Source organism: Bactrocera latifrons, unplaced genomic scaffold (assembly GCF_001853355.1).
Source record: "Bactrocera latifrons isolate USDA-ARS-PBARC rearing strain unplaced genomic scaffold, ASM185335v1 scaffold_8, whole genome shotgun sequence".
Taxonomy (NCBI): Eukaryota; Metazoa; Arthropoda; class Insecta; order Diptera; family Tephritidae; genus Bactrocera; species Bactrocera latifrons.
In genome coordinates this window covers 1,829,802-1,856,427 of record NW_017537489.1, presented here as the reverse complement: position 1 = coordinate 1,856,427, position 26,626 = coordinate 1,829,802, and the positions used below count along the sequence as shown (strand labels likewise).

General features: G+C 35.0%; 1 protein-coding gene across 1 annotated transcript in view; it reads right to left on the bottom strand.

The window, feature by feature from the left end:
- Positions 1 to 26,626, bottom strand: part of LOC108976800 (bumetanide-sensitive sodium-(potassium)-chloride cotransporter) — a gene marked incomplete in the record, with an annotated part of 32,130 nt that overhangs the window by 3,811 nt on the left and 1,693 nt on the right. Inside the window, 16 exon segments of the mRNA XM_018946151.1 lie at positions 1,359 to 1,578; positions 1,667 to 1,777; positions 2,422 to 2,661; positions 2,723 to 2,965; positions 3,064 to 3,199; positions 3,300 to 3,409; positions 3,478 to 3,620; positions 3,790 to 3,955; positions 4,587 to 4,726; positions 4,786 to 4,900; positions 4,971 to 5,224; positions 5,641 to 5,896; positions 7,341 to 7,455; positions 7,534 to 7,719; positions 9,708 to 9,997; positions 13,746 to 13,919. Of these exon segments, the coding sequence (XP_018801696.1) occupies positions 1,359 to 1,578; positions 1,667 to 1,777; positions 2,422 to 2,661; positions 2,723 to 2,965; positions 3,064 to 3,199; positions 3,300 to 3,409; positions 3,478 to 3,620; positions 3,790 to 3,955; positions 4,587 to 4,726; positions 4,786 to 4,900; positions 4,971 to 5,224; positions 5,641 to 5,896; positions 7,341 to 7,455; positions 7,534 to 7,719; positions 9,708 to 9,934 (2,662 nt within the window).

Sequence of the window (26,626 nt, the reverse complement as noted above, 5' to 3'; positions counted from 1 at the left end):
TAAAATGAATTTAAAAATAATTAAAAAAAAAATAAGTAGTCTAAATATAAAATTAAAAATCATTTTTGTCTTGATTTTTAGTGTTTTCAGTTAAAAACTCCTCCGATATTAATAGCAGATCTCATCTTTTGTAAGCTTAATAGCCTTATACAATTTATCCGAAGGAATTACGAACAATAAAAGACGTTAACTTGAAGAAATTAAAAACAAAAAAAAATGTTATATTCGGTTGGATCGAAGCTATAATACCCTTCAAAATTATTTTATTTTTCTTTGTGGCATAAAAAGGTATAAATAGATGTTTTTCTTCATTTTGACCAGTCAGTTTGTAGGTAGTTATATGCGATACTTGTCCGATTTGGGCAATATATTCTGAAAATGTTGTGTTGTTTTAAACACTAATGTAGGGTCGTAGAGATATGCTGTCAAATAAAAAAGTTTTCTATGTAAGGACTTGATTTTGATCGTTTACTTTGTACGACAGCCATACGCTATAGTGCTCCGAGCGAAACAATTTCTTCAGAGATTGTAGTGTTACTTTAGACAATTATATATCACAAATTTCGTTACGATATCTCGTCAAATACAAAAGTTATGCAAATAAGAACTTGATTTGGATCGGGCAGTTTGTATGGCAGCTATATGCTATAGTACTCCGATATTGGCGATTTCGTCAAAAAATTACCCACTTGAGGAGAAAATGACGTGTGCAATATTTCAGTACAATATCTCTTTTTTCTATGCAAAATTACTTATCTCCGAATTTTAATCTTAATTCTGAATTTAGAAAATATAGCCGAGTTTGAATTCGTGCTTTAAATTCATTTTGTTTTTTTAAGGAACATTCATTAGCTGCTCGCTTAGAAGCTATTTCAGACTACTAATACTAAAAAGTTTGAACATTGCACCCTAAAAACAACCCCTTCCTAATAAAACTATTTTTGTTTCACTCATTATACTCCATTTAGCGAGTGTTCGTTTGTAAGTCACTTACAAGCCTAATACGAGTATGCTATTTTTAATGGAACTATTTTTAATTTTTATTTATTTATTTTTTTTGTCTAATAAAATCTATCTATTAAACGCGATCCCACTTAATATATTTTCTATTTATGTAAATCAGCAGACAGTAACTAATATTTGCTTTTGCGCCTTCATCAGTCGTTAAACTATAAACTAGCAAGCTTAAATATTGTCGTAGTGGCATTCTTATCAAAATAAATACTCGCACATGCAAATTTACATTCGCAATTATATATTTATATAACAAATATGTGCGGCGCAGATAACTATACACGTGATAATAATGAGCATTTACTAATGAGTCAGTGACTTGGCGCTATAGAGCCATAAGCTACCTTGTGAAACATTGCGACTTAGCGAGTCCATGCTGCCGCTTAGACCATTCTGCACACTTCTATCGGCGGACATCAAATCGGCCGAGCTCTCATTCGGTTGCAGCGTGCGTGGTATGTCGTGCACATTTTTGGCGGCACTACTTTCGTCACCCAAAATCTGCGAACAGTCAAGGCCATTCGGTAAACGCAAAATGGCAACGGATAAATACATGTCCAAAGCCTGAAAAATATATAACGGCGAAAGTGAATAACTTTTTTAAAGTAATAAGTTTGATTTGCGAATATTATTGTTTAAATGTTTTACTCGCCTTGTGCATTATATTGAAATACTGATCCAAGTCCTTCTTATCGCATGTCTGCCAATCATTTTTATAGCCCATAAGCAGAATATTCGGCTTTAGTTTCCCGATACCAGAGGCCTTTGGATATAAAAGAAATAATGGGATTAAAATTTAATTTGAAGAAATATTAGGGGATTAGGTCAGTCTAAACAAAACAAAAAACAATTTTCTGGGCTCCTAATACCATTATTCAATTGGTAGAAAGCTGAAAAACTGGGTTTTTCTTGTCGAAGTATCGAAGTCGAAACTTTTGGCTTAGTTACGTGAGGTTAGATTAGGTTAGGTTTGATGGCTATCCTCAATCCTTTGTTCGAACCTAAAAGTTAAAAAAGTGCGTTGATATTGCTCTCAAGAGTTTAGGCCTTGATTTCGCAAAGGCGATTAAGGAGAAAGTATTGAGATGTTTCCACCTCGTCTTATTTTTTTTCCACTGTTTTCATCCGGTATGAGACTCAATCTTACAATGTGAGCGCCCGGATTAATTATCTGACCAAGGACTATAAACTCGGCAGAATTTTACTGCTACAACAACAACCTGTTGGAACCTCCACAAGTCTTATTAGGTGCTAACTGGTTTACTTACGATCGCCCTTGGACCAAAAGGATCTTGCAACAACACACGGGCTGACAAATATACTTTGCCAAAGTTAGCTCTATTTAAGGGCTCTAGACTGGCATAACCCTTGAAAAACCGAAAATTATCAAGCATTTTAGCCACTCACCTGCATTAAAGCACGCGCACCTGCCTCCAAATCTTCGCCATCCACGAGTGAATAGAAGCCCTTGACATGATGTTTACGGAACCACGTTGTGGCGCGTTCTTGTAAGTAATTTCTATAACGTTGAGAGCTCGTACCACGCAGCACATGTCCACAAACGAGTAGCGACAGATTCTTCGTCAACATATAAGCGAAGTCCACAAGTACAGGTCGTGTATTCGGCAAACCCGACAGCACTAAGATCTAGTTGTTTATAAAAAGTTAGCATTAATCATCCAACTATATAACTGTAATTATATTTTACCTGTGGTCTATAGTTCTTCACATGCTCCTCAACATTATTGAGCTGCTGCACTGACATCAGCGCATTCTTGTATGTCTGCGCTTGTGTTGTGGAGCCCCAATTAACATCGGGTTTGCGATACGCGACGATTAAGTATAGCGCCAATACAGCGGCGAAAGTGATGAGTGCCGTTACCCATGAAATAAGGAACATAACGGCCACACAGAGTATTGAACCTATTAAACTTAGCCACATGTTGTAGTACTGAAGGGAGAGAGAGAGAGAGAGAGAGAGAGAGAGTGGAACAGAGTATAGCATTAATTTGGAGTTTTAATATTTGGAGAAAATATGTATGTGAGTACCTTAAAAGTTGGACGCCAGCCAACCGGCTTAGCTAAGCTGGCGTGAAAAGTGCTGAAATTGATGAGCGTATAGGCGCCAAGGAAGAAGTTCGAAATGAGCGGCGCAATCAAGTTGAGTTCACCGATTAAAATGAAGCTGTAAGGTGAGAGACATATGTAAGAGAACAATTGTTATAAATAAATACTTTTAAAAATATTGGTATAATATATATTAATATAATAAAAGTAGGACTCACGCAACAGCTATGATGAATGTCAGCACATAACCACGGAAGGGTTCATTGTTTTTGCCGTATCCTTTGGCGAACCACGCGATTTTCGGATAGAGTTCATCTTTGCACAGCGCCTACATAGAATGACATAACCCAAATTAAACTATTGGCGTATGAATTATGTAAAATGTTCCCGATCTACCTGGAATACTTTTGGGGCTGAGACCAAACTGGCTAAGGCGGATGAAATGGCTGCCGCAAAACAGCCGGCATAGATCAGTGGTCCAAAGCCGGAAACAAGTTCAATAACTTGAAATGAATTCTGTAAACCGTAATTGCATTCACCTGGAATTAATGCGGTAATATTGTTAAAAAATATTGAAAATATTGAAAAGTATAGAAAATATTAAAAAAAAAAATATTGAATATATTAAAAAGATATTGAATATAATAAAAAAATATTTAAAATTTTCAAACTAAAATTTAAAATTTTCTAATTTAATTTTTAACTAACCTGGTGTGCAGTTCAAAAACGCAAAGGAGCCATTTGCCATGTCGCCCAAATATCCGGTGGCATCTCTTGCCACTGTGGCAGCACAAACGAGGACCATTAAGAGATAAGTTGCGGTTGATATTAAAATAGCCAAGAGCGTTCCCTTTGGTATTGATTTTTGTGGATCCTAAATAGAAACAAATAAAAAAATATATAAAAAAAAATAAAATATGAATATATAAAAAATAATTAAATAAATTAAAATTAAATAAATAAATTAAAAATAAGTAAAATAATGGTTAAAAATATTACAATAACAACAATAATGTAAATGATCAAGTTTTAAAAAATGTTTCCGAACTCGAGTTTTGTATTGTAAGCAAATTCATTATGAATTATTCTATCATGATTTTTTGCTTGTTAAAAATTATATCTTTTTAAATATATGGCAACGCTTAATATATTATATATACTTTTGCAATTAGTTAATACAAAATTGGAAACAAGTGGCAGCTCATCTCGAGTCATTAGCTGTCTCCACCAACCTCTTTAGTTTTACATTTACTCTTCTGGTAATAATTCGCTTATATTATAAATTTTATTTGATTTTATTCTTGAAACATATGGCAACAATTTTAAAAAATATTTTCACCTTTAAACTGACTTAAACTTATTAAATTTATTTATTTTAAGCCATATTTGTACCTTTTTGTTTAACATTTTTTAAAATATGGCAATCCACTAACTCATTTATTTAAAAATCATACAATTATTTACGTATTAACTACTCATAAAGTATTATACAAAAATGAATTTACCTTTAAATCACCAGATATATTAGCACCAGCCAAGATGCCCGTAGCGGCCGGGAAGAAAATAGCAATGACAGAGAAGAAATCATGTTGCACGCCATCTTCCTTTCGATAGTCAGAAAGAAGATTTTCTTTGAAGATTGTAACTAAACGATAAAAACAATGAAGAATAATTCATACAAAAATAACAAAACTTTACACTCACAGTTATAGCCGACAAAACCCTCAGCCTTTTCAACGTCACTCTTCGGGCCTATCAACGAACCGATCAGGAAATCGCCTATAGCTACCAACAGTATGACCAGTAAACCAAGTTGTGCCTGAAGTAATTTAAAAATACAAAATATCATTCCGGCATAAGCTTAGAATAATTTTGCCAATAATTTTCACCTTCGCCTCCCATTCCATACCGACGACAACAATAACAAGTAGTATGGTTATGGTTATGCAACCAATGATGCGCACATCTTGAATACCGCCATCAACAATGCTGAGACCAAAACTGCGCAACAGATCTAACATAGATTCACAGAAGCCCACCACGTACATGGCACAGGCCACGGCATTCGCGAGCGAAAAAATAAGACCAATGGAACCGCCAAATTCCGGACCCAGCGAACGGGATATCATATAATATGTCCCACCTGAAAAAAATTTGAGGAATTACATATATGTATATGTATTTATCAAATAATATAATATATGTATATAAACACACGGGTGGCAACGCAAAAATATTTGCCCTTCAAATCTCGTTGTTTTCATACTCATATTGTAATAATTCGTTTATCTTTTAAATTTTGTCGACTAAAATTTTCTAAACAGATGGCAACACTGCCAAGATATTATTTATTTTAAATCGTCTTAACATCATTAATAAGTCGTAATTTTTTGCACTATATATTTTTTTCACTTAAAATTTTCCAAATATGGCAACCCTTTTACATTTTTTTTTATAAATCATACATTAAACATAAAAAAAATATTCAAATCAGCTGAAAATTTTACCTTTCAGCCAATCTTATACTAATTTCAAGTATTTCCATACACTCTTACTTACCCCCTTTGATAACACCATTTGTACTAATCGCCGACATTGATAACGACGTTACACAGGTAACTACTGTGGTCGTCAAAATTAATATGAAGCCCTCTATTACACCAGCTTGGCCTACGACCCAGCTGAGACGTAGAAAGAGCATAACACCCCAAATGTTGAGTAGACAACGGACTAAAACGCCCTTAATCCAACCGAATTTAAGCACACCATTCATATTGCCCGCTTCCGGATCCTGATTGCGATTTAAGCTGGCACTCTGTGGAATGGAAATATGAATTAATTAACTAATATATATAATTTATTAGCAAGTCTGAGCAAGTCTAGTTCGTGTATATACAGACAGCCAGTCACGCTGATCGTTTATATTTTTATATTTCATAGAGTTAAGGCAGCAGTAGGTCTGCTGCTCAAGCCAGCATCCTTCAAAAAAGTGACGATTCATTCAAGGTTAGTCGAGGGGAGCTTAAACTCGCTATCAGAAGTATCCAGTGGCTTTGTAATAAGACTATTACAGATGCCGGGCCAAAGCGGACCCGCAGGAAATCGCAAAGCTGATGAGCTAACAAGTAAAGGCACCCTAGAACAGCTCTGGGTAGAATGGGAGCGAGTCAGTGCTCCTGTATCCTCTTGTATTCTACTACTAGATTACTGAGTTTCGGTGAAGCGCTGAGCCACCATCGGTACATGCGTTGTCGCAAAAGCCTTTTGGCCCAAGATCGATCTCAGGAGATCTATTTATCCCCTTGCGCTCAGTAAAGCTAGCCTCTCCCTAGTTGTGGGGTTTTTAACAGGCTATTGTCCTATTGGCGTCCATGCTGTAAGGTTGGAAATTTTCGCAGATGCCATTTGCAGAAGCTGTGTGAAAGAAGATGAGGTGGAAACAAGTCAACAGAAGAAGGAAGTTCTTGACTGTGTCGCGTTGGGGAGGTCAAGACTTCAAACATCCCACCGAACTTTCGAGAGTGGAAATTAAATGCCTGCACAAATTTGTATTGACTACAAAGCGTTTTGCTAATTTATAAGTTCGAACACAGCAGTTCTTCTTCACAAAAGACTACATATAGCAGTTCAAATGCAGCCATTTAACCTAACCTAACCTATCCTAGGGTCTAAACGTTTCCCTCTGGTTACAAATTTCATAGTAAACTCAATTTTTCCCGACTCAGGGTACATAAAGCAAACAGCTACAGACCACATTAGAGCTTTTGATTTGTCATAGCATTTGAAAAACATTCGCCCAAAGGCCAAAATGGCGCATTGAAATTCACTAAATGACGCATCAATTAAAAATTGGTCTTAATTAAATTATGAATGGCTTTTGTGCTGGGCGTAATTGCCCCAGCTCATATTCATTCGCACGGCAACGGAATGTAAATGCACATAGTATATTTCTGCCATAAATGTATATATGCATAAGTGTATATACGAAGATATGTTCAGGGAATCTTATCTGTCATGTAATTGAATTACAGGGGTTACAGTGAGAAATGCAACAATTCTGAACCCACTAAACCAATTAGAAATAGTAAAAGAGCAGCAACAACAATAAGAATATAAGAAGAATATCGAGCACTTCAAAAGATGCACACAATTATAGATGAATTCAATTACAATGGTGCTTATGTAAGTTATAAAGCATGCCAGTGCATCACTAAACTGTGGATATTTTAGTGCGAACTATTTCGAATTCGAAAATTTACCTTTCCGGTAAGCGTTGCGTTGTGCAATTCGTCAAGTGTGGGCCGATAGGCGGCTTGTATGGACATGATGTTTCGATAGTTATCCAGACGAGGCAAAGCTTCGCGTGTGAAGTGTCTGCAAGAAAATGTAAATATTATATATAYATACATACTTCTATCAAATATGGATTCAATTATATAGATTTCAACTCACCGAAAGCTTTTGCCATATTTCGTGTCATATTCATTGTCCAATAATTCACGATCCTCCTTGCTGCCACTGGAGTCGTCAGAGTCGTCTTCATTTGGTGGCGCGACTTGAAATCGCGTTGTTTGCGATTGTGAATCCTTGAATCTCGAGGGTTTGTCTTTATCACGAAAACTGCTTTTAATAGACTGCCTATTTTTAGAAGAAAATAATTAGACTTTGGTAGAAAATCAAGAAATTTATTATATTTATTACTGATACATAATAATATTATATGTATAATATATATTCTTTAAAGTTAATAAGAATTATTCAGTGAGGATTTGTACTAGCTTCAGCTTAGACGTTTGTTCTTTGAATAATATTATTCAAATAACCCTATAACATAAAATATCTAAGTAGTACCCTTCAGGACAGGAGAACAAATCGGGTCTTTGAGTCTGTTGTAGCCACTTTCAACTGTTTTTTCCGATTTTCTGTTATATACCTAAGGCATGGTGGTCCGTTTAATTCAAAACTGCCTTTCAAAGTCTTAAAAAACTTGGAAGTTTGACTAATCACAATTTTGTCGATCCTTTTAGGTACAATGACGGTGCAAGTTTTTGGTCAAGTTTTTTTATGTTCAATGAAAAATAAATTTCAAAAAAGTAATGATTTACTCTGAATTGTGAATCATGCGTAAATCCTTTCATGATACAAGATACATTTACTATTTAATATTTTAATTATAGAGATTACGCATCAACATAATTTGAAAAAGTTCACCATTTACCCAAATAGCCAATAAAGCAATGAAATATCCATCAGTGCAAACAGTACTGAGAAGTTTAGTTCCAAGTTCTCCAAAAACTTAACCCCGAGTCTTGGCATGAAGATGAGTGCCAAACCTCTGAGGCATCGAGGGAAATTTTGTGAACTCACTTGATTCTCTCGTGAACTTGTTGCTATAGAACGCAATGCAAACTGGAGGATAATGTCTATAAGACACAAGGATCATACGCTTTTCATGTTGTTGTGATTGTTCTTACTCTAGCTATATAATATAATACTCCCCAAACATTGTTAATAAATGATAAGGAATGGAGACCGCATCTAAAAGTGGGTCCATTGCGGCTATGTAGAAAATCTTTCGTGGAAGTATAGGTATCTTTCGATCTACTGTTTTTTGTGCATGACTCTTGCAGTTTTACACCCAGTTAGCTCGTTTCATCGGGTTTTGATTTTCTTTTCCATGCTCCGGTCGTCGCATAGACAATGCATGGATTTCCCAATTTTAATCACGTTTTCGGATATTAGCCGTACAACATTCATGGCAATCTCGTCCACTTTATCATTGCTTTCGATGCCTTTGTGGCTTGGTACCCAGTAGAAGTGAAGTTGCTTACTCCTGGGCAACACTGCCCTGCTTCCCAAGACACTTCTGGCTTATATGCGATACGAGGTTCCTGCCTTGATTGCTTCTTGGCTGTCTACGTAGATGTGGACTCTGGATTTGCCTGCAAGTGCATTAGAGACCAGCTCCGCGGCTTTCGCAATAGCAAAGACCTCAGCTTGAAAAATATTGCGGTGGTCCGGCAACTTGAAAGATTGCCTAATGCGTAACTCTGGACGGTATATTTCCGCAGCAACTCCATCGTCCATCAGAATCAGTTCAAGAGCCGCCGTTGGAGTTGTTCTTAAAGCTCCCGTTATACACAGGGCAGCGAGGCTCTTGACCCTTTCCATTGGCTTCCAGCAAGTAGATTTCCGTACACCTGCACCGTAGAGCGCAACTGATCTAACCATAGCTGTGTAGCACCAGTGCATGAGGGAGGGAGAGAGCCACCATGTTGTGCCGAGCATCTGCTTACTCGTATATAATGCTATGGGATTGAGGTATTCCAATTTTCTTCCGAAATGAATAACCGATTAATGAAGTACATTAAAGTCGGTAAAGTAAATAATATGCCTCTTAAAAAAAATTCAAGAAAAAACGTGTTTTTACTATTTGCAAATGGATATGACCGCTTAACGGTGCAGAATAAGGCTGCCGAGAATATACATATATTATGCCACGAAGGCAAAGGAATACTCGGGTATAACTTGAGGACCTGCGAAACACTAGTTACACAAAGTCATAGAACCAATCTAGTCGGAAGGTTTTACGAAAATTTGTATACCAAAGTGCTACTTAAACTTACCGTTGTGTTCGTTGTAAATTCTGTTTATTTAAAATTTCCGTAGCGTCCTCATTGAAAGTATCATCCTCCAATGGCTCACCATCACTATTGAGTAAACGACGATAGACCTCTTGTGGCACTTCCAATTTCACTGTCTCACTGTTCACTTTGTGATTCACAGGATTCACCTGGAAACGATTTACCGGACGATCGACTGAACTCATTTCGATGGATGACTGATCAGACATATTTTTCTTAAAAGTAAATTTTTACTACTTGATGGCTTAAATGTTAACGGTATTACAATTTGTCTGCAATTAAAGAGAAATGAAGATTAAATATTGAAATGTGGAATTATAGAAACCTTTTGTAATGTAGGTATGCAAATGGTAGTTGTGGCGAAAAATACTTAAAACCTTCATCATCATTAAAAACAGCATTCAAGCGCCAATGCACTCACGTTTTGAACTCACAATTATTTGCCGTTGAACATGAATACCTGAATAGTTGGTTTTGTCTTATATTTTGCATTATCACGTTTCATTTGTGGCACTTAGAAACAAAACAAATAAAAAAGCAAAAAACAAAAACTACTTCAAAATTATTTAACTTCACTAAGCCGTGCTTACACTTTGCCTATTCATATACATATATGTACATATGTACATACAATGAGTTCGTAATAACAACAAGAACACATTAAAGTTTCAGTAGAGTTTCCACCCATATTATGAATACTTCCACAATTTTCCGCTAATAAACTCAATGAGCTGCTGATGTTTTTTATGAGCCGTTTTTTAATGAGCGAGACAAATTAACAACCGGGTTTACAACCAACGAGATACACTTGACCCACTAGACTACGAGTATGATGGGCGCTGATTAAGTTCGATTATTTAGAGATATACTTATAGTACTGGTGGAGAGCAAATTATTAAAAAATTGGATCTGAAAATACTCGATGCTGCAAAACGATTGATTAATTAGACGACAATTCAGAAGAAAATGATCTCATCTCTCTGGAAGTTGAGTCCAAAGGTAGAAAAATATGGAAAAATACGCGGTTTGCCCAAAAAATGAACGAACTAAATGGCGATCCATTTCGAGGTTCCTTACTTTTTAGAGCAAAATACAAAAGCATTTCATTCTTTGGCGTTTATTTTTTGAAGATTATCTCTTTCAAATGTTGGCCGCAGCTACGTTTCAGATGATCCATCCGTTGAATTAAGTTTTCGTTGACTCATTCGAGCATTTCGACTGGTAATCTGCGAATGACACGCGATGTCTTGTTTTAAGGCCTGAGTCGCAGCGCGATTGTCCGTAGAGATGTTAGACTTTACATATGCCTACAGGAAAAAGTCTAATGGAGTGAAATCACATGATCTTGGTGACCGAAAATTATCTGCTCACCAAAGTGCTCTCTCAATAAATCCATTAATTGATGCGATGTGTGAAAAGTGGCGCCTTGCGATTGTACAGCTGTTGGTAATCGATCAACGACCGACCAGATTTGGTTTGAGGCCAAAATTCCAGTAGTGAACCAAAAGGAAGACCAAAACCGGCTCAGTACTGGAAATATGCATACAGTCACCGAATTCAAGCCCAATAACGCTTACTATTAGAGTAGATATTCACCATTCTGAAGGAGGATGTTATCTGCTCCGTATATAAATCTACTACTAACGTTATCGCAGCCACCACCGCTTGAGAAAAAACTGCAGCAGTCAGGAAGTCTAAAACTGCACTCCTCCACTAACCCGACCCGAAAGCTTTGCTCCATCCGTAAAGCTCCCCGCCCCTCTCTTCCAGCGAGTCTTTCTATCGCATGCTTCCCTCGAACGTCAGAGCTGGGCTACGCATTTTACTGTTGATCGCCGTAGCATTCTTTGTCGTTTTTCCGAGCGCACTAAAATTCAGTTATGTGGTCAAGTTTAGTACATTCTGATCAAATTTGATTTGACAAGAATCCAACATTTTCATGTTTGACATAGTTCAGCGAATTAAGAGACAGCGGCTACGTTGACTAGGTCCAGTTGTCTGAATGGATGAAAACACACCAGCTCTGAGGATATTCGACGCAGTACCCTCGGTGGAAAACAGAGGAAGAGGAAAACCTCCACTACGTTGGAAGGACCAGGTGGTGAAGGACCTGACTACACTTGGAAACTCCAATTGGCGCCAAACAGCAAAAAGGAAGAATGACTGGCGCGCTGTTGTAAACTCGGCTCTAACCGCGTAAGCGGTGTCTACACCGACAGTTATAGTTCCCTTATAATTGATTTACTGATTACTAAATTATAACACTTTTTAGTTTTTCGAACAATACCGGTTTGTGGGTGTGACTATATTACTTCATAAAAACGAAATTTATATACCCGAAATGGGTTTCGTTAACAACAATTTCATAGTTTTAGAGACACAGTGGAAGTTATTTACAAAAATGAGTTAAGGTTCTCTGAAATTCAATTCGTTTACACTAACAGATGAGCAAAAATCTAACTACTATTTTACTGTTAATTGCATAAGTAAATTAAGAATTCATAACTATAATATAACCAATTCATACCAGTTAGTATGACAAGGGGTATGAATGCGGAAAATATACGAAAAACCGGAACACCAAGTTTTTTTTTGTGGCTGTTTTTTCTCGAGTCACAATTTAACTTGAAATATGCATTGTGCAATAAAGTATTGTTGTTTTTCGTTTACAAATACAAGCGCTTGCTTTATCCGTATTGACACAGGTATATTGAAATTTACATAAGAGTACAATTAATGAATAGAAGTGGAAGTGCACTTTCATTGTCCAACATGTTTGCAACAATATTATCCAAAGAAAACAATTAATCTCGAATGGAAAGAGGCACCCAGCAGAATTTGGCGGGATAAAACCCATATAATGAAGTAAGTATTTACATTTTCGAACACGATTCCATATTTTACGGAAAAAAATTAAAATCAGATAAAGTAAACGATTCTATAAATTTTCCAGACCGGAAAGTAAACAATGGACGGTTAAATGCGGTAATAGAAATGCAATGTACACAAAGTTACGTTCTATACATTGTACATAAGAGGACGGTTCGATAAGTACTTATCTTACAAGAGAAAAACGATAATTTGGAAAAAATTGGTATTTTTTCAGAATGTTGTTTCATTTTTGTTCGATTTACGATGATCCAGTGATGTACCAACTTTTTGAACGCTTCTGAAAAATACATATGTCATGCAGTATATGATGGAGGGTGGAGTCATGTACAGAAGTTCAAGCAAGCGAGGAAAGTTCTCTGAACGCCATTCACTTGGGAGTGAACCGAAACGATTCATTTACATGTGGTTCAAGCAGCTGACGACTGCCGGTCTTAGATCATGTATCCTCTGGGTATCCAAAAACCATCCGTTTGAGGACGAACTAAAGTGAGATGGGGAAAAGAAGAAAACAGCATCGAATTAGAGGTAGGGAGGTCAGGTTAAGAATATAATTCAACAATGGGTTGCTTAGGATACAACATAATACCCGGATCTTGGGGCGCCATTTAGCGATTTATTCAGTATGGCTGGCTTGAGGGGTCACGCTCTAACACGATCATAATGACTATCTGATATAAATTAGAAGCGATTTTTATAAATGAAATAACGCTAATCGAAGGAAGTAAGTATTAGAAATTATCGAAAATTTTGTCGGACTATTAAAAGAGTCAGAAGTTTCTTTGTCCGGTAATAACCATATTCGTACATAGGGTTAGCTTGGTATAGCTTGCTACCAACTTGCACTTTTTTGTCCATCACAAAGCTATCTGTGAGTAAAGCTTTTACAAATCACCAATGTAAATTTGAAAATCGTTTCCGATAGCTTTGCCTAAATTTGGTAGCCCATTAAACCCAATACGGCTACTCGTGTGTGATTTGGCGCGTAAAAGTTACCCAGTAGGAATATAGAAGGCGTGAAACTTCGGAGATATTTTCAAATTCAAAGAAAGAGATCAATTCTTTCTCACGAGCAATGGTTTGAGTAATTTGTCATAAGATTTATGATACTTAAGTTAAATTTTTGATTACCTGTAGACTTTAAACACCAAATCAACTGCCGGAAAAGTGCCCTGTCTCCAAAGAACTGCAGCCACTTGAACTTAGCACTCCACTTCCATTCACTGTGTGTTTAAGTTCACTAATATGACATTTGAATAAACTAATTGGAAGTAATTTTACAAGTTCTAAGGAAATATCATGTTGCTTGCGCTCTTAACTTTTCCACTCTGTCCATTAAACCGTTTATTTATGGCTATATATTTACGCTTACTATTTACCTATTTTATTATATACAAACACATATATATTTATGTGTGAAACCCTTCGTTTTAATTTATGCGCTGACGCTGACGCGCGGCATGCGTCAGCCAACGCTATGAAGAAAGCTACATGCTTGTCACGCGGACTTTGCCGGCATTTGAGACATTCCGTCATCATTCATCATACCAATAATTTTTGCCAGCAACTTAAGCTTTTAACCGCTCAGCGACCATAGTGGTGGTGCATTAACCCATTTTATAGTAGATATGTGTAATCTCCACGATCAATTGTCGCGCGGATATCATATACCAGATATAGAGTATATACATACATATCTATATGTATTTATCTACAAATGTGTGTTGGGATCCTATGCAAAATGTGCCAATTGAGTGCAAGTATGACCACTCACGTGCAATACGCCATTAAGGATATACAATACTAATATATCTATATATTATATACTAGACATATGGAAAATTTAAACACAAGACTGCTAAGACAAATTGAGTGTGATAATGTTAGAATAGATTACGCAAGTTTGGAAACTCGGCGCTTTTACCTTAACAATAGACTTATATACAGTAATACATAGAGACAGTTATGCATAATTACTATGTTCCCGTAGTAGTCAGAAATCGTCAGTTTTTACTGGAAAAATATCTAGTCTTTTTATTGTTGAGTGCAAAAGTCACAAGCTATTATTTAAATTTACTTCAACTGACGACTTTTGTATGCCAAATAAAGGATTCAAAATAAGCAAGTATTTTCAAGAAGAGGATACCACCTTATTCGATCTACATATATCTTACTCTTCTTCTTTATTGACGTAGACACCGCTTAAGTGGTTATAGCCGCAAATCTCATTCGAGGCCGTTTTTTTTTCTTTTTATTGTGGGTGTTTTTACGTGGCCTGTTCCAAACCCTGCGCATAAGCCTAGGAAGCAATGTTTTGTCTTCTTATTTATAGCGTGTCTTCAAACGGATGTTTTTTTGGCTATACAGAGGATACTTGTTGTAAGTCTGGAAGTCGTGTGCTGCCTGAGCGTTATGTAAAAGAATCGTTTTTAACCACCCCAAGTGAATGGCGCTAAAAGAACTTTCCTCACTTGCGTGCACTTCTACACATGACTCCATGCTCTCGACCATTCGGTCTCTATCTCACCATTCATAATAAAGAAGTACTTATAATTGGACTTAACGCTTTTTAGCACATTGCATCAACCGTAGCGTTCTAATTAACACTACTAGAAGTCAACAAGCAGAAGTCAATAGATAACTTTTATTCTTTGCTAGAAGACACGGACTACTATAGTTTGTCCCAATGTATGAGGTATACGTTTTATATCGTATATCTTTTAAGAGTTTTTTAAACGAATTTTACTGCATCTGAGCACGTGTACACGTGTTCCTTGCCAAGAAAGTAAGGGCGAGTTCGTAGATGGGTGTAATCTAACCACTACCACGCTCACAAAATCCCATTAATCGAAAACTTCTAAAATACCATAACAAAGCAGTAAAATCCTCTAAGATTCAACTGGGGACTACCAAAAACAAGATTTAAATAAATGAAAGGCCTAAAGCAATTAAGCTGATAATTTCATTTGCACACTGAATTAATTGAATTAACACAACTGATACCATAAATGACTGCTATCCATGAGATGCATTTGAACATTAACATCATTTGAGTGTCAATTAAACACTACTTTGGTCAATTTGTTAATTGAAATCGGTTGAACATTATGCTATATTGATAATAAGTAGGCGTTAATTTAATTAATTAGCAATCTGTTGGGCATGATATAAGGATTGTCTAACTGATGAACATATAAATGGCAATGTAATTTAAAAAAATAAAATTTTTCAAGCAAAATAGAAATGAAGAGGAGCTTTTAGCTTTGTGGAACTAATGTTTACTAAATTATCTATTGGCGTACAAGATTCATTGCCGCTCGTCAACTCCACTTCTCCATGTAATAGAGAGTATATGTGAATATACATATATATATGTCGATAAATCGAAGGTAATTCTACACGTGTACGACGCAAATGTCTTGACCATAAATTACGCATTGATTATAATAGTAGAATGTATGTACATATGTATAATACTAAATAACTTAACTCGGCTTTAACCGCCTAAGCGCCTATGAAGAAAGTGTATAGTACTAATGAAAATTAAATAAATAATTTAATTAATAAGATAAGTAAATTGATTTTTTAATTATAGCTGGCGATTATATAAGTATATAACTCAATAAAAAAGAACAAATAAGAGTATRTCTGTATGTATGTATGTCCATTATTTCGCTACTTGATTTTCTTTTTTTCACACGCCACCGAAGTTACAGTTTGTCACAAGAACAAGGACCAATTTAAACCAAGCAGAGGTACTTTTTTCAATAGCCTTTTTTTGACAGATCATGTGTCAGTCGTGTCATATTATTTCATCCATGGAAAGACTTACAACTTAACTACTTTTACAAATTGTTTAACTTTATTATGAAAGTTCACGTTCTGTAAAGAATATACTGAGCGTACTATTTGCAACACTCACACTCATCCTGAGACTCAGCCTTCATTATTGGATAATAATCCACCGAATAGATCACGTTCAGCATGCAGTGAAGAAAATATAGCAGCCGTAGCTAAAAGTGTACACGGAGAAAGTGGAAAGTCGATTCAGCGCCGTTCGCAGCAACTCGAACTGACGTAAGGAACAACTCAACTTACGTCGAGGTCTTGAATTGAAAACGTACAATATTCAACTTGTGCAAGAACATTGCTTCGCTCTATGGGTTCATGAAAAGTTCAATGAAGATCCGATATTTTCGAGAAAATTTTATTTAGCGATGAGTCTCATTTCTGAATCAATGGGTATATAAATAAAACAGAATTGCTGCATTTGCGACGAGGAAGAACCTGAAAATATTGAAGTGCTGTCATATCATCCATATAAATACGGTTCAGTTGTAGGCCGGAGGAATCATCGGTCCAAATTTCTTCAAAAATAAAGTCGGTGAGAACGTAACATGACGTCGCCACATTCCAAACATCACATCAATTAATGGATTTATTGAGCGAGCACTTTGGTGAGCAGATAATTTTACGTTTTGGGACGGTCGATTGGCCACCAAGATCGTGTGATATCACACCGATAAACGTTTTTCTGTGGAGATATGTAAAGTCAAAAGTCTATACGGACAATCCAGCTTCGATTTAGGTCTTTTGAGCAGAAAATCACGCCTGTCATTCGCCAGTTACCAGTCGAAGTGCTCGAACGGGTCATTGAAAATTGGACTCAACGGATGGACCATCTGAGGCGTAGATGCGGCCAACATTTGAAAGAGATAATCCTCAAAAAATCAGTGTCAAAGCGTAGTTTTTCGAATGATAATAAAGAGCCCCCATTAAACTTGAAGTTTCTATGTTTTTTCTTTAAAAAAGTGGGAAATCTCGAAATTTATAACACTTTAAATAACATGGAAATTTTCTTATATTATATATTTCACCTATAACTTTGTAAAAAAAAAAAATAATCTTGGAAAATAACGGACACCCTAGTATGTATGTTTGTATATATGATCTTAATGCATAATGATGTAAAAAGCCGGCTGTACCTATCCAAGAAGACTGCCACATATACATATACAATATACATACTACCATCGGTAGTTCGATGGCATTTAAGAATATGCTGATAAATATTTATCAGTTAGGAATTAATTAAAAATTGTGCGTACTAAATTGGTATTTGAAAGGTAGCGTCTTTTTTATTGAATAAATATATACATAAGTATGTATGTAAGAATATAAGTATGTTTGTATATGAGTCTATGTTTGCCAGTATCTAACTTGACATTGAAGATAGCGGCCGAAGAGGCAATAACACTTTGGTATCTAGAAACTTACATACATATATACATACATACATTKTCATATATGTACATATATATTGTGTATAGGCATTTTTATCTTTCTTGATACTTTGTAAGCATTTTGTTGTTAATGGAAGAGTCTTACCATCCATATGAACTTGGTCAAAGTACAAGGTTAGTTGGTAAGAACAGTGAGTTTTGAGTGACCATATATTAACTGAAATGCAACTTTGTAACAACACTGAAACTAAGCAAAGTCTTAATAAGAACATAAGTACTCCAAATTATCATTTGAGCGCTAAAAACGTAGATTAATACGCTTCTAGTTAACCAAATAAGATCATCCGCATAGAAATTAAACATAAATTTCTTATAATAATAACAGAATGTCCAAAAACCTGTTTACAGTACTCTTTAAAAAATAAAATCAGCTTTACCGGGTCGAATCGTTTCATACACAAAATATCCACCAAAACCGTTCGAACGGTCTCGCGAGAGAGATCTCCTGTCATCTCTCTCACACTTGCCTGACGATTTTCAAGCACCATATACTTCACATTTTACTATTTTCTTCAGTTGTCCAGAACAAAGCAAGTCTTGAACGATATCTCGACCGTCTTCGAAGGCATTGTACCACCGTAAGACTTTTCCAACATTCGCAACGATTCCGCTCACGAAATTTGGTAAGAAATACAAAGTTGAGCAAAGTCTTTGTTCGATATTTTTATCCTTTGTAAAAATCGCAATGCGCTTCTGAGATATACCGACTTAAGCAGCAGCTTTAAACTAACTGGTCGATAGATAGCGCTCATATTTGGAATAGTAATTAAGGACAGTCCTATCAATGGAGGAGGAGGATGGAGTCATGTGTAGAAGTTCACGCAAGTGAGGAAAGTTTTCTGATCGCCATTCACTTGGGAGTGGCCAGAAACGATTCTTTTACCCATGACTCAGACAGCTCACGACTTCCGGTCCTTGACCAAGTATCCTCTGGGTAGCCTAAGAACATCCGTTTGAAGGTGAGCTAAAGTGAGAAGACGAAACATTCCCTGCATAGGGTTGTGCGCTGGGTTTGGGACCCACCACGTAAAAAAACCACCCCAATGACAACGCAACAACAGCCTCGAATGAGAGACCCTATCAACTTAGCGTAAATTTTTTGGAAGGGGGAATTTAATTACAATTTCTCCGGGTGCCTTTTTGTCACAATGTACATATTACATAGGGTCTCCGATGTTTCCTTTTGGTTGTACAAACATCGTAGCTATCTTAAGATACCCTTTTCAGGGTATAATAATGATATCTGAATAACGTTTCCTGTACGTATTATTAAATTACTAGTCATGCGCCCTTAAGAACGATATTAAAATTAGTTAGGTGCCTACAGATTTGCTGTGACACGCTGTCAAGTTGATAGAATTCTATGAGCAGAACATTTGTGTTTAATTTAATTATAAATTTAATATGCAGTAATAATAATAATAATTAGTGAAATTAAGTGGGAGAGATATGAGACGATCGTAAAATTCACACCTCGTCACAGAATGTTCATCATAAAACTATCACAATTTATCCATTTAAATTTATTACACTATTATTATTACAAAATACTGAAGAAGTTTCTAAAAACACTTGAATTACAATCGTATTATGAAATATGGCAGGAGCGGAGCTTTAAAATGCACAAATGCATTTACTGCGATGTGATTCCCCCCAGTGAAATATTATCAGTTTATCAAAATTATGTCACGGGGGTCGTTCGATGTCTCGATGATCTAAAAATAATTTGGTTTCCACACAGTATTTGATATAGCAATTCACTTCTATAGAGACGTGATAGTCTCGAAATACTACTTCGGTTTTAGGAAAGGTATATAATTTTATTGGAGTAAAGGTGGATACATCGAACATTTTGTTTTATTACAATCACTCTCGAATTTAGGGTAATGTAATGTTTAACCATGTTGATGATATTTCATCAATCAACCACCGTATTCTTCAAACTTCGCTCCGTGTGGTTTTTTCTTGTTCCCACACTGAAATTTCCGCTCCACGGAACCTGGTCTTAGTCGATCGAAGAGATAAAACAAAATTCGCTGAAGGAGCTGAAGGCCATCCCAAAAAAAGTTTATGAAAAGTGTTTCGAGGACTGGAAAAGCCGTTTTCATAAATGTATTACATCTGACCAAATATATATTGGTGAATAATTAAAAATTTTGCATATTATTTACAATTTCCCAGTGCTTTTTTGTCAAAATCTATTTAAAGGACTAATAGACGAGCTGAGTCGTTTTTGTGATGTCCGTCTTTGTATAAATGAACTAGTCCCACAAGATATATACTTGGACTTGAAATTTTTTACGTCTCTTTTTTTCTCCAAGAAGCTGCACGCTGTCGGAACAGCCAATATCGAACCAGTTATAGCATACATTTTCCATATAAACAGATCAATCAAGGTCTCTGTAAAGAATTTTTGTATATGGGAAGAGTATAGTATTAAAGCTTCGGTGCTGCTGAAGTTAATGTTTTTTCTTTATCCCTTTCTAAAAAATACCCTTCGTATTGCATTACCAATGGCAATTTCTATAATTATCAAAAGTAGTTCTTAGAAGCTGCCGCGTTTTGTTTCATATTTAAAGTAGACTCGTGATGAATTAAGCCGACTCTTCTTGCTACGCTTCTTTGTTGGTGGACTGCTTCATACTAAGCCTCTCGTGAGAAGCATCTTTATTAATGTAGGGATTAGTCAGTCTGTGACACACAAAAGTTATCTGACTTAAAAATTCTGAGAAACCATCAGCAGCCGAATATCCAAAAATTTGTTTCATATACTTTTTCAAGTACTTTTAATAATTATACACAATAGGTCTTAGCGCATTATGTTCTCCATACTCGTGTGTCTGTATGTATGTGTGACCCCCAAAGGGTTACATTATCAAACATTCAAAAACAACAACAACACCAATAAACGGCGAACTCTTCTAGTGACCCATTGTGCTCGAGCAACTAAATTTAAGTATGTGCTTAAGTATGTTATGTATGTGTGTGTATAAAGATTAGCTGGTACTTAAGAAAATATGAGTGTGTGTGTAATGGCGGGTGTTCCGTTGATGAACACGACAGGAAGACTATACACCCAACTAAGTATGGAAATGCACAAAAGTACATACATATGTATGTACGATTTGTATATATGGTACACATGGATAGATGTGTTTGTACTTATATGTATATACATATATACATATATACATATATCCATAAGTGGATTCATTCAAGAGTCTGCAGACTATCATTTTGCACCTTGCACGAGCGCAGTCTAAGATCAAGCGCAGAGAGAGCGTAGTTTATTTTAAGCTTGACGGCAATACTCGTGCTACCGTTATTAAATAGTTGTTGCTTGTGCAAATGCGTGGGCGGATTTCGTATTTTTTCCTTCATTTGCGACTAGGTTTTCGTTTGAGAAACACATACATAAGTGCATATAAGTTAAATGTACATATGTCTGTATATATGTGAGTACGTGAATGTCCGTATATGTAAATATTAATCGTAAATGCATATATGTATGTGCATCTACACACATACATACATATATGTAGCGTAGTCTGCACTTAAGCCAATGCCAATGTCATAGGTGATTTTCATTTTGATATTCGGAGGAAACGCGCCCGGCTTTGTTTATTTTGATTTATGTATATTTTTATGTACTCATATTTATGTACATGCATATGTATGTATGTACATTAGAGCGGATCGATTTTTTCTATAAACTCACGTATCTGTCTTTGAATAATCGCACATAAGCGAGATATGTGATGTATATAGTTGTTAGATCTAACCGATTCCGACAAATGATCAATATAATGTCAAAATGCATGTATTTATGTATATTAAATTTCATTTGAAAATCTCAAAAAGTGACGAAGAAATTTTTATAGGCCGTAAAAGATAAACCACGTCTTTTAATCGCTGTCTCAAAACCGATTTTAGACCCATTTTTCCGTAAGGCAAAGTTGTTTAGAATGATCGCTAGAATATTTCCTCAACCGCGATTGTATAGAAAACATCGACCCACTCTAATGTGCAGATGTGCCGAGGAAGTCTTAGATTAATATTGATCACAGTCAATATTGTAACAGCTTATTTAAATATTAGAATAAACTAAAAATATATTATCACTTAACAAAGCACTAGAGAGGAGTCATATTTCATTAGAATTTAATAGTTTCCGTATAACCTGAACATGGTTTATGAAGTGTGTAGCACCCAGAAGGAGACCGTATAAAATACACAAATATGGTAAATGATCAGCGTGACGATCTACACCGTTTTAGCCATATCCGTCTGTCTATTTGTATATACGAAAGTTAGTCCCTGAGTTTTTTAGACATCGATCTGAAATTTCGCAGACGTTATTTACACCAAGAAGCTGGTCATTTGCCAAATCCGCTGAAATCGGACCATTATAGTACGAGTATATATCGGTTTCAGATTTAGTTATGCCTATAGTCGCAATAAATAGCAAAGGAAAGGGATATCGATAATTTCAGATTTACTATACATATACAATAATCTCTTCAGACAGTTAAAATAACATTAGAACTCCAATAAGGGGTTACATGAGTTTACGGGTTAAAAAATATCGACTTTTTATATTGTCTTATTAAATTGTACAACATCTCTAGAATATTGTGCGAAACTTTCAAGTTGATCCGAGTAATAGTTTCGGAGATACAGCCTTGAGAACTTGTGAGCTCGAGGCATGCTAGGCTAAGTGCGCCGTCTTTAAACGCGTTTTTCTCGAAATTGTGTTTTTGAAGTTGGTTGGCAATATTTCTTGTGAACTAATCAACCGGTCTTCATGAAATTTTACACAGGTCTTTGATACAATTCTTAAAGAAATGGACGAATGATCTTTATTTTCGATTAAAACTATTTGAAAACAATTTTTTACTAAAATTTTAATATTTTTAGAAAATGTCTGACCAAAATCCAATTTTCAGCCCTTTTTCCTTCGTCCAAGTTCTAAGTTAAGGTTTTAACTAAAACACGTATTTCTCACTTTAGATGGTCCTGTAAGGACTTATCCTGCCAACACGGCCGCATCCTGTGGTCAACGGAAATTGCGTCGCAATGGCCGAGTTTAAAATTGTTTTTTTTTTATTTCAGAATTTCTTTGTTAATAGTGTTTGTTTGTAACAATAAAAACTCTATTAATATATTTACTTTTATATATGAGACAAAAATTGTTGAAAATATACTGGTTTTTATCCGAGGGAACCCGTGTAATCCCTTAAATAAGTCTGTTAGCTTCAAATTGTGTGGAATTTTTCTTCTCACAACAAGGAAACTGCTCTGACGTCCAGGAGATATGAAATGATGATTCTACAGTTGCATTAGCAAATAAATGACTTATCTAGCTCTGAAAGAATTTTTTTGGATCACATGGATAGACATCAACGCTTCGAACTTTGCAAAAGAGCGAAGTAAGAGTTATAAGGTTGTTAAACCTATACAAATGTTCTTGCAGGGCTAACAAATTATCTATAACCCCTACGCTAACTCTAACTACATTCTACGGTTTCCTAAAAATCGAACAGATCTGTTCTCTGAAGTTTACATCTGACAGATGTAAAGATAACAAAACCATTCTCTTTACCTTTTGCAACTGATGCAATTTATTTGAGGACTATAGTAAGGGAGTTGGTTAGAGCGGTGCAGTTACAATATACCGTTTAGTCAGTCAATAGTCACGATTAATATTAAAAATAATAAGGTCAATAATTATACATATAATATTGTAATTTTTCAGACATCCTGGTGATTTTATACTGCATATCGGCCAATTTGTGAGTCAGCTCAAAATGAGTGACCGTGTTTTACTCATCATACATCATCATATCTTTGTGCCTAAAATAAATCGAATTGGGTGAAAACTTGAACTAAATCCCATATGACTATTACCAGGATTTTCGAACATCCGGCAGACTTTGCTCCATATGATTGGTGATTGTATGCGAGGTACCTTAATGAAACCTAGGGAACATTTTTTGTATATACTACATATAAATATGTCGGTCAGAGTATGAGTTATACACAGTATATGTACATACATATAAATACCGATCCTCTGGTTGACGTTTTACATCTTAACGAATTTCCCTGACTTTGATTCCTGCAAATTTCAAGAGTATAAAATGTTCGGTTGCACCCGACTTAGCCTTGTTTATTTGTTATTAATACAAAAACGTGTATTATTAATACAAAAACGTAATACAAAAACGTAAATATATCCAATAAACGCACGTTGATATTATAAGATAGTCCATAGGGCGCGTAATAATATGAAACAGAAAACTTTCGAAGAAGAAAGTTGTTTGCGGCTTAAGCAGCACGTGAATGACTTTGAAATTCAATTATTTTGAAGCATTTTCGTGAAAAACACGTTCATACGTAAATATGTACATATGTGGTAAACACACTTGTGCTAATCATGCTTCTGCTGGCACATGCTCTTAAAGCATACTTACACAAGAGAACATCGAAATGGAGCAACGCATAAGAAATTGTATACAAACTCAATCAAATTCCATTCAATTTAATATTGAACTGAACAAATCATATGAAACCCGTAACCATTTTCATACTCTCAAGAATGGACTAAATAGAGATTTTAAATTAAATTCTTCCAAAAGCAATTCTAATTATTAGTACTTTCATAACTCTTTCTGTATTGTTACCTTAAGTATTCATACATTAAAGGGGGTACACTAGTCTAGAGGCCGGAATATCGACCGTTTTTTGACAATTGATAAAAAGTAGTTGATAATTTTCTATCGTTTGTTTATTCAAATTCCAAGTACACACAAAATTCATTTAAAAAAAAAAGTCAAGAAATATACTAGCACAGTTTTGGATTTACTTTTCTATAAGTGACCTTTTAATGCAAAAGAATCCGGTAGATTCTAGCTAATGGCTTAAATACTATATATTTAATAATAATGGATATCGAGTTGAATAGTCTAGATATCGTACCTTATACTATATACATATATATTTCATTAATTAAAGTCTGTGTAAAATGAAAATGTCAAAATAAAAGGTGAGAGCTGTCGCATTCCAATAGGATCTTAAGAACTTCCTAGAATATGATTTGGAATGCTACTACACTGTTGTTGACAGTCTTTGACCGGATAAAAATCCGGGTCCGTTACGTAGACCCGACTGTCGTGGGAACGGACTGACTAGTATCTCGTGGACATTGCAGTTTTTTAGACTAACATAAATTTTTTACCACTTTGCTGTATACATTTCTATGACAGCTTGTGTATTTATAAAAATAGATTGCTAGATGCCTGTTTTTTGTTACCAAAACGATTAAAACAATAAAGAATACAGAAAGAGTATTTTAAAAAACGTGGCACACACTATGCATAAAAAAGAAAATTCTTTTACTGTGCGTAATAGAGGGATTCACGATGTATGTTAACATGTAATAATATTTAATTTAAGAATAACAGTTTATTTCGGCAGCACCGCAGCTATAATACCCTTCACAGATATTTTTCTTATAGCATTAAAGTGTATAAAAATATTTGTATCTCAATTTGGATCGGTCAGTTTGTATGGCAGCTACATATATCAAATACTGTTTTGGTATCGATGATTTCGATAAATCAGCAGCTTGTTGCCGAAAACAGACGTGTGCAAAATTTCGAAACGATATCTCAGAATGAGGAGCTAGTTTGCGTATATACGGATAGATAGACGCACAAAGCTAAATCAACACAGTTCATCATGCTGATAATTTTTATATGTATATGGTATTAGTATATATATTTTATGGTGTCATCGACGTTGCCTTCTTGGTGTAAGGGTTTAGCTTTTTACTTTACTTTTAATTTACTATACTTGAATATATGTATGTATTACGATAAGGCGTCGTAGCTCTTTCTATAAAAAATCAACACTGCAGCCACTTTCTGTTCATACTTGTAAATTCAAACCTCTAAATTTATGACAACATAATACAAATACTTTAAATTCCCACGTAGCTATTTGCAAAAATAATAAAATACTTTTGTGTTTAGTTCAAAAACGTGCGCAAAGTAAAAATAGCGAAAAATAAAAATAAATATCATCGAGCAAATAAATAAAAAGATTTGCAAATAAATGCGGCACTATTATAAGCACCACGTTTATGGAATAAGTATATATCATGTGTGATGAAAATAGTATCTTTGAAACCAAAATTAAAAAATTTAACAAATTAAGTACATATTTTTTAATTTGATTTGATTTAATATTTAATTTAATTTAATATTCAGAACAATACAAAATAATTTTTGAAGGATTTTTTTTTTTTTTTTTGAAATTATTATGTGATTATCTAGTTTCTTTGAGCATTATTTGAAATTTAAAAAATTATATTTTTTTGATTTCATTGAATATCACAACTCAAAATTGTCGGAATAGCATATAGCTAAATAAAAAATATAGCTACAAAAACTATTATTTTAATTTACGAGATGCCTTCACGAAATTTGTCCAAGGCAGCGGTATAACCTCCGAAAAAATTGTTCAGATCGGACCCATATAGGATGTAGCTGCCATAGAATCAAGATATTCCCTTATATGAGATTTTTTTTATTTGTCAAGGGTATTCTAACTTCGGTGCAAACTAAGTTTACGTTATTTTAAATTTGTTTTTAATTTTAAAACTCTATTTATAACATTTTTTTTCTCCTTTTAATATTAAATTAAAAT